Genomic DNA, 16,109 nt, shown 5'->3' with positions numbered 1-16,109 from the left:
CTGAACCTTTGATTTTACTTCCAAAACCTGTCTTTTCCCGTGGCAGACACTGCAGATTGATTATCCTAAAATCGTTCATTAAGTCTTATCCCCTGACGTCCTCTATTACTGAGGTTGGCGAGCTGCAAGTAATCAATTTCTGCAGCCTCCCTTGCAGCTGTGATTCACCACACCGTTACCTCTTAGTTTCTGTAGGACCTTAGGGCCTTTGTTGGCACTATTCCTCTGCCTGAACTCTCCTTCTCCTTCCCTCTCCCGCCAGCTCCACCTCCTCCTTCAGATCTCAGTTTAAATAACCTGTTCCTCAGTAGGCCTTCCCTGATTCACCGGATATTTTCTATCTGAAGGGCTGTTTGTTACCTTCACAGTATTTGTCATAATTTGTCAATATTCACTTAATTTTATTTGCTTGTTGTCTGCCTCCTCATTAGACCAAGTTCCAAGAGGCAGTGAACATTTCTGTCTTATTCATCACTGTCTCCCCAGGCCCAGTATAGCAAGTGCTTGGCACATGGTAATTCTTTAAATATTTGATGAATGAACAAATAAATGAATGAATACAGGCTCATTTGTGTTAGGTGTATACGCAATTTCTGTGGTCTAATCTACTCTGAGAGATTTCTGAGAGAATTAGGAGATAATGTATAAAAACCCCCCAAAAAACAAAACCCAGTGCCATCGAGTTGATTCTGACTCATAGCGACCCTATAGGACAGAGTAGAACTGCCCCATAGAGTTTCCAAGGAGTGCCTGACGATTCAAACTGCCAACCCTTTGGTTAGCAGCTGTAGCACTTAACCACTTCGCCACCAGGGTTTCCAATGTATACAGAGTACCTAGCAAACGGCCTGCAACAAAATAAGTATGCAATATGTTACATAGAGCTCATTCGATTACATGTAGACTCCTCAGCATGGCGCTGAAAGCATCTGTCAGGTCCTTTCACCATGTCCATTCGTTTTTCTTTCTCCTTATTCAACTGAGACTCTTCCTTCCAACCAGCCTGATCCTCACCCATGCTACAGTGGTTTCTATTCTCTATCTCCTTTCATGCTATTTCATCCAATAAAATACTTCCCAACTCTTACAAATCCAAGATACCTTATAGCTCCTTTAAAGTTAAATTTTATACCAAAGTATTTGACAAAATGTTTCTTACTAACTTGTCTCACAATTCTCATGTTCTACAAATTTATTATCAGATAGTACCCTAATCTATTGCCTGATGTATTTATTGGGCTCTACTGTAATCTATCATCTGATACGTTGGCTTATATTTTTCTCTAGTTGTTTCATACATAGATATATATGCCCTTTTCCCAACTACGTATTTTTAGAACAAGGTCTATGTCTTCTACTTCCTTGTCTAACACAGTACTGAGAACTCAGAAAACCCTTTATAAATACCTGCTGTTGTTTGATTAAAAATATGTCAGAGTCAATCCAATTTCTTTTGAAAGCCTGATTTAATTTAGATACTAGCCTTATTAGCCACTTAAAGAATTCTTTGTGGATTCATTTTTTAATATATGGGCTTAAAGAACCAAATTATAGATTCTATTTCTTGATCTAATATATATTATACATAAATATCTAAATGTCCAGGTTTCTGCATACTCCCTCAAACCCAAAATATTCATTCTCAACAATTACTTCAAAGGAAGATTCATTTTGTATGAAAGTGATTAATAGGAAAAAAAAAAAAAAAACCAACTCTGATACAGATTTCTAGCTTAATATATGGTAAATAAAAAAATATATATATAAAAAAAAAATATATATATATATATAAAAAACTAGTGCCATAGAAACCTATAATTTTCTGTAATCTGTTTCGAAAGCTATAAAAGACTAAAACTTAAAATTGTAGCTGCGGTTAATAGATGCTTTCTAAATATGCTTCGTACCTCTGTCCAGAGACCCACATGGAGAGTTTCCCGTGGATGTTCTTCTTCCCTTGGGGCTGCTGTACGTAGGTGAGTACTAAATGCTGCCATTTGCTTGGAAGGAAAACATTCTCCTGTGATTCAACCTGTGCTAGTAAAACTGCCTTCGTGTCATCATTTGAATCCATGCACACACTACACAGGAAGAGAAAAAGCACAGGCTGAAAACAGGAACATTCCAACCTCAGTATTGCTACCTCAGTTCATAAACTAAAATAGATTAGGGACGTTTGCCGGTGTTAGTAATTTGGGCAATAATTTTCAGAATTCAGTCTGTGAAACTATAAAAATATTATTATGTAGTCATTGTCTTTTAAAAATTACAATGTAATATTTGATTCATACAAAAAAGTTAATACATGACATACACAATTGTCTAAATGCCAGGAGGTATTGGTGGTCTAACCTACATTGAGGGACTGCTGAGAGAACTAGAAAATAATATACATAAAGTACTTAGTAAAGTTTACAAAGCATATGTCCTTAAATAATGTATTGTTTAGTCTGGAGTTTTATAAAAATAGTATCATAATATACACAGTATATATAGGAGGTATTTCCCTCTTTTTAAAATTGATAATTTTTACTCAGTATAAATAAATGAAAAAAAAACTTTTATCTAAACTAGTTAAAAGAAGATAGGAAAAAAAGGACAAGATTGCAAGGAGAACCATTATTAGACATAAAGTCAGCATAGAAAATAGCTGTTCAATGATAACATCTTAAAATCACTGCAATCTGACAGAATACTTTCATTAAATAAGCCTTTAGTAAGCGTTTTGTCTAAAATCTAATAGTATTAATATAATCTACATCAGAGTTTAATTGCAGTATTTTTGGATAGAATGATGTTACAAAGGTGGTATTAATAGCTGTTAGTATGTATTTTCTTTTTATAAGATTTTTCTCTTTTGCTATAATGATCTTTATTAGCAAATTCCACATTCATGCCTCTTACACAAATTATTTAAACACATGATCTAGTCTCGGGGGCAGGAATTATCAATACCGAAAGATAAAAGTGCCATTGTGAGGGTTAGCCCACACTTGGATCATCAACGCTTTGGAGCCCAGGGAAATCACGTGAATAGAGCCTTCTTCTATGAGTTTTTCTCCAGGATTTATGTACTGTGCATCTTCTGGTCTGTTGCTCTCTAAGATAAAAAGATTTTAGAATGATCAGTAAAACAGTTCATAAAAACTGAGTGAAAAAATTATTTTAAAAGAATACAAAACAAGGCTGTTCATTTGTAGTAGGTTATTTATGCAGAATATCTGAACTTGACCTGTTTCAAATCCATAATGCTTCTAAAATTTAGATGTTAACTCCAAAAAAAATGAGTGAAAAACAGCAATCCAATGCTTTAAAACATTTACTGAATGTTTTAAAATATAAACTGAGTACCAATTGTGGCAATAACCAGACTGCTGGGATGTTCACTGCCATCACCTATTACAACCTGCACCTTTTATCAATTGAATTGGGCCACTAGGACATCACTGACCCTGGCCCAAGGAGCTCACACGATCGTCACATGCCTCACACCATCGTCACATGACTCACACCACTGCAAATTCTTCCATAATTATTACAAGATTTTTTTTTAATTGATCATATTAAAAATCCTTTCAGAGAAATTGTAGCGTTTGAACACATTCAGTGTTTAGACTCTCTGATGAGTGACGAATGTAATTACTAAACGATTCTGAAACTCTAGAACGCCTCTCCACGCTAAGGTAAATGCCATAGGCTTTGGGCTATCTGGTTATTCATCCTGGCTCCTCTCTCACCCCTTGAAACCTGGCACTACCTGAATAGTTACAATGGGCTGAATCCTCGAGCCACCCATGCTACCTGTTATTATAATGCATGTGACTTTATATAAAGCTATGTTAAGATATACCAAAATACAAATGCATGTCCAAAGTCACCAACTATCAGGGAAGATGGACACTACTGGTTATTAGACTACATATACATTAGTTCCATTTTCAACAGGTAAAACCACCAACAGTACTCTACATAGCAATGAAAACAGTTCTCAAAGAAGAAGACTGAAAAACACTGATTATTTTAAGAACTACTGCCCAAGAAATATGGAGAACTCATTCCTGATGTGACATTAAAAATAATTAAATAAAAAGTTTCTCACACCAAATATGAACTTGTAGAAATACGAGACTAGAAAAAAACCAGTTTGTGCCCAGGAACAATATAGTAGGCACACTGCAATTATATCTTAATTTAATGCTCACAGCAATCTTACTAGGTAAATATTATTATCCGCATTTTCAGGGTAAGGGAACTGAGCCTCTGAGAGGTTAAATAACTTGCTCAAAGGCACACAGTTAGTTTAGTGGCAAAAAAGGATGTGACATCATTGCAATATTTTCATCACTCTTGAAAAATTTTTATGTGTCTACTATTTTTTAATGTTCTTCCACATGTTTATGCAAAATCATCTTCCTAAAATATATGTCTTCTAATACATCTTTATGATAAGAATTTTTTTTTAATTCCCAAAACTTAATTTTCTCAGGTCACTGTATACATTTATTCATTTTATAAGACGGTTTACATTGGGATTTTCCCCACTAAAAAGACAAGAGAGCAATTTGCATAACTTACAGTGTGGTAGTGATGCTGAAGTTCTAGAATTAAATACAGGTGGGTTTAAATTCCTTTCCATCACTTACCAGCTATCTAGCTTGTTCATGCTTTTAATTTCATCTGCAAATACAGACACTATAAGCACTTACCTTCTGGAATTACTGGGAAGATTAGAAATGTGTAGAAGAGCTGAGCAAAGTGACACACATACAGAAAGCATTCACCGTACACTAGAGAACATCATCGTGGACACTGTTGCATGTAGTATTTCACGTCTTTCAGAGCTAGCAATTATTATTGGCAAAATTCAATTCACAAAGGAAAATTCTGTAACTACCTGAAACATTACAAATTATCTGCTCAGATTAAAAAAAAAGCTTGGCTTCCTAGGCTAACCCATAAAAGTACGTAAGTATTATACTACGCTAACAATGTGGATTCTAACCACCATGTCTAGCAAGGCGTCTGTGGGAAAATGGATTCAGAGCTCTAACTCTGGATGTCAGGTGACATTTCCCACCACTTCTATCTTGACAGAGTTGTTAGGATTTTTCTTTCCACCCATAGGTCAGTGGTAGAGGACCTCCCCTGGCAACAGGATGCTAGTGAAGCTTTGTATCCTCAAGTAGAGGCTCAAATAGGGTGAGAAAGCTTTGTGGGATGAAGAGCGGAGGAGGCCAGCACCTCCAGGTAAGTGTAAACCCCTAAGCATCTGTCTCAGTCAGCCATTTCACTCATTCCAAGGACTCAAAGAATTAGCCTACCGGCTTTGCTTCCTACCACCATAAACTGCTTTCAGTGTTAACAGTTTCTGTCTGCCCTAGCCATGTCAGGAACAAAATGCCGTTTTCTAAGAGCCTAATAACAAGAGTTCAGTGATAGGAAGGACTGGAATAAAAGTTATCATAACTGACACTGGCCCAAGGAGCACATATCATTGTCATGTGCCTCATACTACCACAAATCACCTTCTAATTACTTGAAGAACAACTGATGCACTTCAACAGCCTGTGACAAGCACTAGGAGAGAGGCACTGAAGTAAGAAACAACATGGGAAGGACAGCCTGAAAGAAAAGGAGATGAAATGGGGCTGACTAATAGGAGCTGGGAAACAGGTGACAGAAAGACAGAAAAGTGGCTCTAGGGTTATCCTGTCCTTTTTTCACACCAGGAGTCACCCTAATGCAGCTATGGGACCAGGGAAGAGGCAGGAAACGGGGCTGCTGGCCCAGCAGCAGCAGTTGTACACATGGTGTACCTATGGAGGAAAAAAGGGGACCGTCCCAAAATGGCAAACGTAGGGCAGGAGATGGAGTTTTTAAGGCCAGCTGACAACCCAGGCTTTGGTAAGTCAGCGCCTGCTAGCACTAAGTAAAGGCGTTTAAGGTGAAGGACATGTTGAGAGTAAGTCAGAACTTGCTTTTACTGTACTGCTCAACCAAAACTGCCAGTTGGAAAATCTAAGTGTATAAATCAGGTGGCTCTGTCTTCATACCTGTTCCATCAAAACTGCTATCCCATACAATCGCTGATTTGTTTCTTTTCTTCATCTTCTTTCCTTTTTCTATGAGACTCTCAGTCTCATGGCTACACTCCACATTAAACCACAAGGACACACTGAAGCCCTCCGCCAGGTGTGGCCAGCAGTTTTGCCCCAGCAATGGCAAGTGGATTGGGGCTATGTGCCAAGAGGAAAGCAGCTGGTGGGGAAAGTTTTCACTGTCAGTCTCTTTCTTGCTCCGAGAAACTCGTGCTCTTCTCAATAATGCCACGGCCTTACTGTTCAGAATTCCAAGACCCTTCTGTGATGAAACACCATTGCTTACATTTGGGGTATGCAGTAAAGGGAAGGTTAGATACTGGGAAGGGCACATGGAAATATCGGTTTCAACAATTTTCAGAATACCCAGAAGAAGAATTTCCTAGAGAAAAAGAGAAACAAAATGTTACAGTCATATTACAAGTTATACAATAATCTTGAAATTCAGGTTACAAATGAAAATACAAACACACCCACACACATCATCAGCATTCTTGTTTAAATCCTTATATCATTAAAATTTTCATTTTTGTGTAGTTAAAATAACATGAGAAACAAAAATTTTGTTTATAAAATATATAATAATCTCCTGTGACTAGTTCACTTTAAATGTTTTGATGGTAAAAATCTAAAATTTATTAGTTGGTTTTAAGTGTTATAAATTAAATGTAATAATTACATCAGGAATCATTTCTACCAAAGAAAGATGTTTATTTCCAAGGAGAATACAGCTCTGCTCTTAATTATTTTTTAATGAGGGATATATTCAGAGGCCTTACTAATTCCCCAAAGTGAAATAATGTTTTACTTATAATTAGAAGATTTTTGCTAAACTGGGATGTAGAATGTGTACAGAAGATGAGAGGAAATGAGTATTTAATGACTAAGGAGACAAGTAAGAAAACAGAAAAGATGAACTTGGAACACAATGCCTGACTCATATGTAAGATGACAACTAATGGTGATTATGATAATGAGAAATAAACTTGGAAAAAGTGAGATATTCCATAAATACTGGTCAGTACTCAAATATCTACACTAGCAGTTTTTAAACCCTGTTCCACAGAGGTCCATCAGGGTCCACGGGGCTGGGGTGGGGTAGTGAAGTAGGCGTGGCTCTGGAACCTCCAGTCCTGCTCCAAACAAGTGTAGCTCCAAGGTCTTCTCATTTTATCTGCTTATGCTTCTAGTTGAGATTTCATTATAAAAATGGGCTTCCCAGCAAAGAACAGTTTAAAAGCCACTAAGGTGGTTCAGTGGTAGAATTCTTGCCTTCTATGCAGGTTCGATTCCCACCCAATGTACCTCATGTACAGCCACCACCCATCTGTCAGTGGGTGCTTGTGTTTTGCTCCAATGTTGAACAGGTTTCAGTGGGGCTTCCAGACTAAGATGTACTAGGAAGAAAGGCCTGGCAATCTACTTCTGAACATCAGTCAATGAAAACCCTACGGACCACAACAGTCCAATCTGTAACCAATCATGGGGATGGTGCAGGACCAGACAGCGTTTCATTCTGTTGTGCATGGGGTCTCCATGTGTCAAGGGCCACTAACACATGGCAGCTAAAAACATCAACAACAACAAACTACACCAATGGAAAGAAGTGGTAGAAGATAACTAGTGAATGGATAAGAATTTTTTAAGGATAATCCCAAAAATGATTATAATTACTCATAAATAGGTTTTCCTTAGTAATTAAAATTATTTTTCATTTCTTAAACACAAAGATTGAGGATGAGGTAGGATAAAGGGACTATGATCTCAACGATATGCCTGGTTCGCCAAAACAAAGTATTGAAAGTGGGGTTAAAATACGTACAAATAGTAATATAATTGAGTGCTTCACATATAATAACATGGAATTGACTGTATAACAATTACCACATAAAAAGAGGCAGCTTAGTGATTTCCAGATAATTTAAAAATACATTCTATTAAGGTATACATGAAAAAAAATTAAAACTGCAGCATATTTACTGTACAAGGAGATTTCTCCAGAAATATCCTCAAAAGAAGGGTTAGGTCTTCCGAACATGTTCTTGAACTCATCAAAGATACCAAAAGATCCACCAGCACTCTCTGGCATGCTAAATTAAAGAAAGACAGAGGGGAAAAATTAAAGCCATTACATACTTCAGTTAAAAGGATCAAAGACAACCGTCACATCTTGAATGGATTATAAACAATCTAATAATTTCAAAATTTGTTGAAATAGCAGCATGACTAAATGAAAACCAACCAACCAACTGACTAAAATCCACAACAAAACCATTTTTCTTAAAGATAGGTTAACTCCAAGTAAACTAAAGGCATCCTTTAAAGAGCATAGACAAGTGCAGTACTTGTTAACTAAGTAGATATCCAATTAGATACCATAGTTTGCTACCTTCTCATCTTGAAAATGTTTAAATTATATCACTTTCTAAAAAGAAAGTTAGGTGACAGAAATATTGAAGATTATATAAATACTTAAGTAACACAAACAATTTAGTTTGAACATTTTATTTTTCTATCGTGAAGTTTAGCATAAAATATCAATGGTGGTATGTAAATTCACACAACTTTCTAGAGTAGAATAACTAATATTTGTAGAGCACATGATAGTATCCAAAGTATTTTTATATACATATTCTCAGCTGATAACACACACACAAGCATACATACATACACACACACACAAAACACAAATTAAATATTATCTCCATTTTAGAGATGATAAAAATAATGCTGATATAAAACTTGAGAAGTATCTTGAAGGATGAGTGAGTTTCAAAAGACCTGGAGGTCAGAGAATAAAAGTCATGTTTAGGCAACGTATTTTGTAGAAGCAGTGAGTTGATGTAGTAGCATAACACTTGGTATAGTTGGAAAGATAACTAGCAATGAGCCTATAAAATAGCATGGACTTTACCCTGTAAGTAACATGAATCCATTAGGGGTTTTTAAGTAGGGAAGTAATAGGATAAAAATAAAGTGTGTGTGCTTATTTTTTATTTTTTCAATTCAGAAACTGACAGGCTTCAGTTCAAAATGGGGGAATGTATATATATATATTTGTTTTTGTGTACTACTGAAAATTCACTGAACTAAAAGTACGGAATTACAGAAAAGCAAAAACCCAACAGCAAAAATGGTGGGGACAGTGAGCACTAGGGGTGCATCAGATGAGAGGTTTTAAAATACTTCTTCAAGATGGAGATGTAGATGGATGAAAGAGAAAGCTGCAGCCTAGAACATCTGAATTACAAGGAGGGTCAGGGGAGTGAGGAGCCAATGTGCCAGTCTGAAGTCTGGAGGGAGAATCAGCAGGTACCATAAAGCAGTAAATGATGCGGAGGGAAATGTCTTCTTTACAGTACAGTTCCAATTAACAAATGTAGAAGAAATGATGGAAATAGAAAAATCACCATTTGGCAAACACCACAGGATTGTTTCAGGCAAGGATATTTACACAGTCTCAATGTATCTCCACAAGATAACTGTTCAATACAAAGGGACAGATAGTACTTTACAACGGAGAAATCTAGCAGACACCACCTTCATCAAGTGGTCATAGTTAGCACCACGTTATGAAACATACTGACATGGTATGCCTCCTGATATGAGGCACTGAGAAGGGCAGAACATCACTTCTGAGACACTTCTGCCAAAAATGCATACATAACCTGAATTTAATCGTGAGGTAACATCAGACAAACCCAAATTAACAGTTCATGAATGTTAGCTTTAATTCTCTAAACTAAACTAAAATTTAGGTTTCTTGTGGTTAGAAATCATAGTATAATTCATTATGAATCTCTCAAACATTTGAGAAAGTACTGAGAATAGGCATTTAATTAATAGCTGATAAGGCAGCAACCTAGTGATTAGAATGGGTTACAGCTCCTGCAATGTCATTTTTACCTATAAGACTCTGAACAATGGACTTAATTCCTTGTAATCTAGCTTTACCTCTCTATAGAGGTATTTATACTATGTCTCCTTAAAAAAAAAAAAAAAATTTTTTTTTTTTGAGGAACAAATGAGAACAAATGTGAAGAAATGAGATAACGCATATAAAGATGCTTTTTAAACCCACAGAGCAGTATGCAAATGGAAGCCATTATTATCAACTCTTCATTTCACATTATAAGAAAGTAATGTCAGTGCTATTGTTTAACATTAACAGTTTCAGCTCACCTTGGAAATCAGCATCGGCCTGAATTAAAATACTTAAGAACCCTCCTAACAGATTTTTCACAGTTCCCTGAAAATTAAAAAAAAAAAAAGAAATTAAATTTCTTACCTCATGAAAGCATAAAGCAACTTTAATATTCTAAAAAATTATTTGATAAGTATCAATCATATGTAAAGTATATAAATATTGAAAAAATGGGAAGAATGTTATGTGTAAGATCAAACATAATTTTCATTTTCTTTTTCACAGTGTTTCTGTATTTCCTAATTTTTTAAAACAATTAGCATACATTAAAATTAAATGAAATTTTTAAAACACAACCCTTTCTCAGAAATACATTAGCATCCACCACTGGTTAGCCAACGACAATGTTAATAATTTCTTTGTTACTTTAGAGAATTACAGAATTAAAAGATTTTGAAATACCACATGTAGACTAAAATACACTTAAGGTATCATAAAAGATAAGCAATCATCTTGAATAATCTTCAGACGAGTTGGGATGTAAATAAGGAGATAGGTAACTGGATCATGAGTCTGATAAATATCAATCACATTTAGTTAGATGCATCTTTTACCTGTTGCATGAGCAGAAAAATATTCTTTTCTTTCTGCCTGATGATTTTCAAAAAACTCTCGAAGACATGGGTAAGCACATCAAGTTTGGCTTTGCTAGAAGAAAGTAAACTTAATTCCAGCATACAAATCTCTGGATATATTATTTCCCCTTGAGTGAGGTTTTCAAGGAAGTAACTTGGACAGCTTGATGCACTGAAACCTTCTGCCTCAGGCTTTAAGTCTACCCCTGAAACAGAAAAAAGGAAAGTGTCTTTTTATTCCCTAAACACTGAATAAATAGTTCAAACCTTATTCATCATTTAGAAGATCTAGCGGCAAAAGTGCTACTCATAAGAAGATGCTCACAAAACCTTTTCCTAGATGACTTTTGATTATGGTATGTATCCTGAGGAAACCCTGTTGGCATAGTCATTAAGTGCTATGGCTGCTTACCAAAGGGTTGGCAGTTCAAATCCACCAGGCGCTCCTTGGAAACTCTATGGGGCAGTTCTACTCTGTCTTATATAGGGTCGCTATGAGTCGGAATCGACTCGACGGCACTGGGTTTGGTTTTTTTGTTTATATATCCTGAATGATCAAATCTTACAGATATTTTGAAGATTAGTGAGTAGCTTTAAAAGTAATTCTGATGTTCACTAGAACTACAGATATTACCAATAGTAATTTTTATAGAATTGATGAATTGTGATATAGGTTTAACATATCCCTCCAATGCAACTGGAAAAAAAAATACTATCCCAAACTTTCTGACCCCCAAATCCCTAAATCAGAGGGTGGTTCAATTAGCCTGTCCATATCTCTGTGAGAATAGGCTTGGCTATTGGTCGAATGAATTCTACACTTTGTCTTCTTCATAGTGAGAAACAGACACTGTCTCAATGAATTCGAAAAAATTTGAAAAACTTGACTAATATGCTCTTAAAAGAGACTGCTAGGATTTTTTTGTTTTGGTTTGGTTTGGTTTTTTATGTTCATATAGTTAAGAAATTTATAAATTTCTACCTAAGCCAGAATTCTTTAAATTGAACTCTAGTTAGCAAATTTATAAAAAGGAGGAAATCTGCCATTATAAAATCACACCTATACTATGATAAAGCCAACTTACCATTAAACCAGTATTTTTTGAAAAACCATCTGTTATGGGTCCATAAGGCCCATTAAGTAAAACATCATTGATTATTTCCATTTATTCAGAAAATAGACTTTGGAAAAAATAAAGTACTATGAAACTTAGTGAAGACGGACAGTGCTGGGGCAGTCACAGGCCATCATATAAAAAGATGAAGCCTTTCCAGAAATTTCACTCTGGTCAATCCATCTTTTTCATTTCACCCAAGTTTTAAGAAAAAAAAAAATTTTTTTCTTTTTTTTTTTTTAAAACCCTGAGATAAAGGATCAGCTGCACTGTAGTTCCATCCTAAGGGCAAGCTGGGCTGCGGTAAACTAAGAAGAAAGCTATGCTGCAGCCTCTCTGAATATCATAGAAAGATGTCTGCATTCATTACCCTATTCATTATCAAGCTACCCGAAATACCCTTCCTGCCATTGTTTGCCTGGCTAGCCTCTTAGTTAAGCCTCAATGTTAACGAGACACGTCTTCAGAGAGGCTGCTCCTGACCACTCAGTCACTATCACATCACCCTGTTTTGTTTTCTTCATACTGTTTATTTCTGATACTTGTTTGACTTTCCCACTAGAATATATATAAAAGCAGAGACTTTGTCCTTCATCCCTGTATTCTTAGGTACTCAATCAATGTGATAACAGAATATATCTCACTGTTTTAAACCGCAAATATCAACGGCAGAATTCATTGTGAGGAGCAAATAAAATAATAATGCAAACGCTCTTTATAAATTGTAAGGCCAGATAGAATTCTAAATCGGCATGATTATGAACCACCCAGCTACTGAAGGAACAATCTAACTTGCAAATCCAATCACAAGTGCTTCGGTGATATTTTACCATCATCCCAGCTTTCACCATCCTCAGGATTGCTTTCACTATCTGCCTCATAACCTTCTTCTTCAACGAAAAGTTTAAAACTACAGCCTTGAGAGTCCTCAGTTTCTTCTGAAAAATCTCCAGTCTGGGATGACAATTCTTCTTCAGACTGGTGGCTCTATAAGATCAGCATAGTTCAAAGGTGAAAGTTATGACATAGGCTCATTTTTATTAATAGAATATTTACTACTCAAAAGTCATTTTAAGGACATCTTCAATATTTTCTTTAAGATAAAAATCTTATTAGCCATTATTAATTATGAAACACATTCAGAAAAATCTCCCAGAACCTCTGACAACTTGATTAACACTTCAGAAAAGGGAATTTCTAAAAAAGATTAAACTATAGGTCATTTCGGTTTTACTGAAAAATAAATTTAAGAAATTTCATTCTAGTTATATGATAGGAAGTGATTAAATATCACAATGAGGTAAAATTATATTTCAAAGTATTTAATGCTGATAAGTATGTATTATTTCTATACATTTGTTTATGGAAAAATATTTTTATACAATTTTTATAAATAAAATGTTGTATAAATTAGATAATCAGAAAAGACATGAAAAGTTTTCAAAAAGTTTAAAGATTTTACAATGTATTTGTCTATATGCAAGCATCTCAGAAACCAAGAGTTCTAGCATTAATTTCCTGTGTAATATTTTGTAGCATGAAATTTTCCTTTTCTTATAAAAATGTTACTAATACCTTCACATTAGAAAATATTTTCACTTAAAGGGGTTCAGAGTACTTTATCATTGCAACATCAATGAAAGGCAGAATAAATTAAGTACTTTAACATTTTACCAACTGATTTAGTAATATGATGAAGGCATTAATCACTATTTCAGTAAGTTTTTATGTTATGACAAATAATAACAAAATATTATGGCAAAACATTATAAAACATCATATGGCTAGATCAAGGAATTAAAAGAGAAGTTATATAAAGATAAAGGATAGTTATCAATTAAAGGTAAAAGAAACATGAAAGAGGAAAATGAACTAAATATGCACTAAAAGTTTTCAGAAAAAAATTATTTTAAAAGTGCTAATACGAACAACTAAAAAACTATGATTGCTATTTTCTATAGCATACTAGTCAGTTTTATGTTGAGTAGTTTAAAATTAATGTAGAAGGTTTTGGAAATATTAGCTGTATCAATATTGGGCCAGTTAAAATAGCTTAGTCTTCATCATTCCTGAATTATCATTTAATTAACTATCAGTTACATGTAAGACTTACCAATCGAAGAATACATTTGTCTTGCTGAGAGCAATTCTCAGTAACTTTCCAGATTCAGTGAAGAAAAGTATGTCATATTGTTCTCTTATTGAACCTATTTTTTATGAGATAGGGCACTGACTAAATACTATCCATCCCAAATGAGCAGGCATGACCCATCACATTCACCTGACCAAATCCTGGTCCATGTGTTCTAGTCACATTCATCAGTGTCCTCATCCCATTGCACGTACTCTGCCTCTGATAGTCATACCCAAATAACAGCACTGAGGTTTGCTTGCCCCCAGAACCTGTAAGTTACTCATACCTTCTCAGTCGTAGCATCACTAGGTTCAAAATCTGCTGAGTGATTCCCCAGGGCAACTCGAAGCAGGGCATCAAATAAAGGCTTTGCTAATTCTGTTTCAGTCACCTTTGACTGGAAAAGATGGTCCCTCATTTCAAGCAATATATTTTCCACAGACAAGTTCTAAGGTAAAATAAAAAAGACTAAGAAAATTAATAATATGACTAAAAAAAACTACGCCATGACAAAATAAATGATAAATATTTACAAGTAGAAAGCTAGTCCATTTATTTGTAGTTGATATGAAACTAAAATGACTGTATAAATATCTAACTCTTACACAAAAATCCTTTATGAAATACTTTATTCATCTTATTTGTTTTTGAATTTCAATATACCTTAGATAAATGAAACTGTCTATAAAAAAATTTTTTTTTAAATTACCTTCATCACACACACACAAAAAGATCCCTTGAAACTTCAGAGAGTTTTGACTAACCATCTCTAGATTTTACAAATTCTTTTTTCTTAAAGATTCCTTAAGGCTCTATGAATCTCTTCTAATTCTCTCTCTCTCTTCTTTACTCCTTCCCTTCTATCCTTGATGGGACCTCTTGCTGCTTGCCTAAATCCCCATGCCAGGTGATGAGACCATAAAGATGGATAAGAAAACTGACTTCCTTGTAAGGAATTCTTGGTCCAATGTAAGAAACACACATACAGAAAACACAGTATGTTTATAATACTAGTGCTATAAACAAAGTTCTCTGAGAATAGAAAAAGGAGAAGGTGCGTGGGACACCTGTCAAAAGTGTCCCAGAGGAAGGGATGTATGAGATCAACAGTGAAGAACAAGTAGGAAACAGCAGACAGAGAAAGACAGGGAGAGAATACACCAGGCCAAAGAGCATGGAAAAAAGTACATGGCACAGAATGGCACCTTGAGAACCAGTCAGCTCAATATGGATGACTGCAGCACAGTAGTGACGGCAGGAAATGAGGCTGAACAAGGAAGTGAAAGCAAGACCAAGAAGGGCATTGTATGCTGTGTTAGGGAGTATGGATTTCAACTGTGAGCAATGTGGACACATCACGGTTTTTTAGGCAGGAGCCAATATGGAGACAAAACTAGAGTAGGGAGAGCCTGCTGACTGAGAGAGGAGTAGGGGTGAGTTATTAAGAATGGTAGGGATCTGTCATGTTAGAAGGTTCCTGAAAAGCAGGACCTGAGACTGGGGATTCCTATTGAAGTGATTTATTGTTGAGACATGTTCTCAGGAGAAATTTGTAGAGTGTGAGGGAAGCAAAACAGGTCAGGGGAAGATGCTTGGCAAAGAAGTGGTTTCAGGAAAAGACTAGCCTCAGACTAATCCCGTGCGAAGCTCTGGAGCCTCAACTGTACCGTGGAAACTGTCCCCACGCCACATCCACCAGTCACTGCCTATCGGCATCCTTCCCAGGCATCTTAGGTAAGGTGTCTCCCCTAGACCTAGGACAATCCTCCAGAGACAGGTGCAGATGTGAGCCCTTAGCAGGAGCTGGTGGATGGGTGTATCAGCTTGGTTAAAGGGCATGGGCAGGGCACCCACCAGAATCACACCAAGACTGTGTAAACTCTGAACTAGATCATACTCTCCTGTGTGTCCCCCACAGTGTCAGGTGTTGTGCTAAGCATATAGTATCTTCTGAAAATCTAAAATCTTTGGAAAAACAGAATC

The 16,109-nt window shown here is 35.7% G+C and overlaps 1 protein-coding gene across 6 annotated transcripts in view; it reads right to left on the bottom strand.

Annotated features, from left to right (window-relative positions):
• Positions 1 to 16,109, bottom strand: part of LYST (lysosomal trafficking regulator) — a 211,994-nt gene that overhangs the window by 127,314 nt on the left and 68,571 nt on the right. For all 6 annotated transcript variants that reach the window (XM_049868668.1, XM_049868673.1, XM_049868670.1 and 3 more), the window contains exons 7-14: positions 14,413 to 14,574; positions 12,823 to 12,979; positions 10,857 to 11,083; positions 10,281 to 10,347; positions 8,079 to 8,188; positions 6,054 to 6,480; positions 2,956 to 3,100; positions 1,908 to 2,081 (exon numbers count right to left, since the gene is read on the bottom strand). In XM_049868668.1, coding sequence (XP_049724625.1) covers positions 1,908 to 2,081; positions 2,956 to 3,100; positions 6,054 to 6,480; positions 8,079 to 8,188; positions 10,281 to 10,347; positions 10,857 to 11,083; positions 12,823 to 12,979; positions 14,413 to 14,574 — 1,469 coding nt within the window. The remainder of the gene's footprint in view (positions 1 to 1,907; positions 2,082 to 2,955; positions 3,101 to 6,053; positions 6,481 to 8,078; positions 8,189 to 10,280; positions 10,348 to 10,856; positions 11,084 to 12,822; positions 12,980 to 14,412; positions 14,575 to 16,109) is intronic.

Source organism: Elephas maximus, chromosome 24 (genome assembly GCF_024166365.1).
Source record: "Elephas maximus indicus isolate mEleMax1 chromosome 24, mEleMax1 primary haplotype, whole genome shotgun sequence".
In the NCBI taxonomy this organism is placed as follows: domain Eukaryota; kingdom Metazoa; phylum Chordata; class Mammalia; order Proboscidea; family Elephantidae; genus Elephas; species Elephas maximus.
The sequence above is the reverse complement of the archived record's forward strand: the minus strand, read 5'-3'. Positions and strand labels throughout refer to the sequence as shown.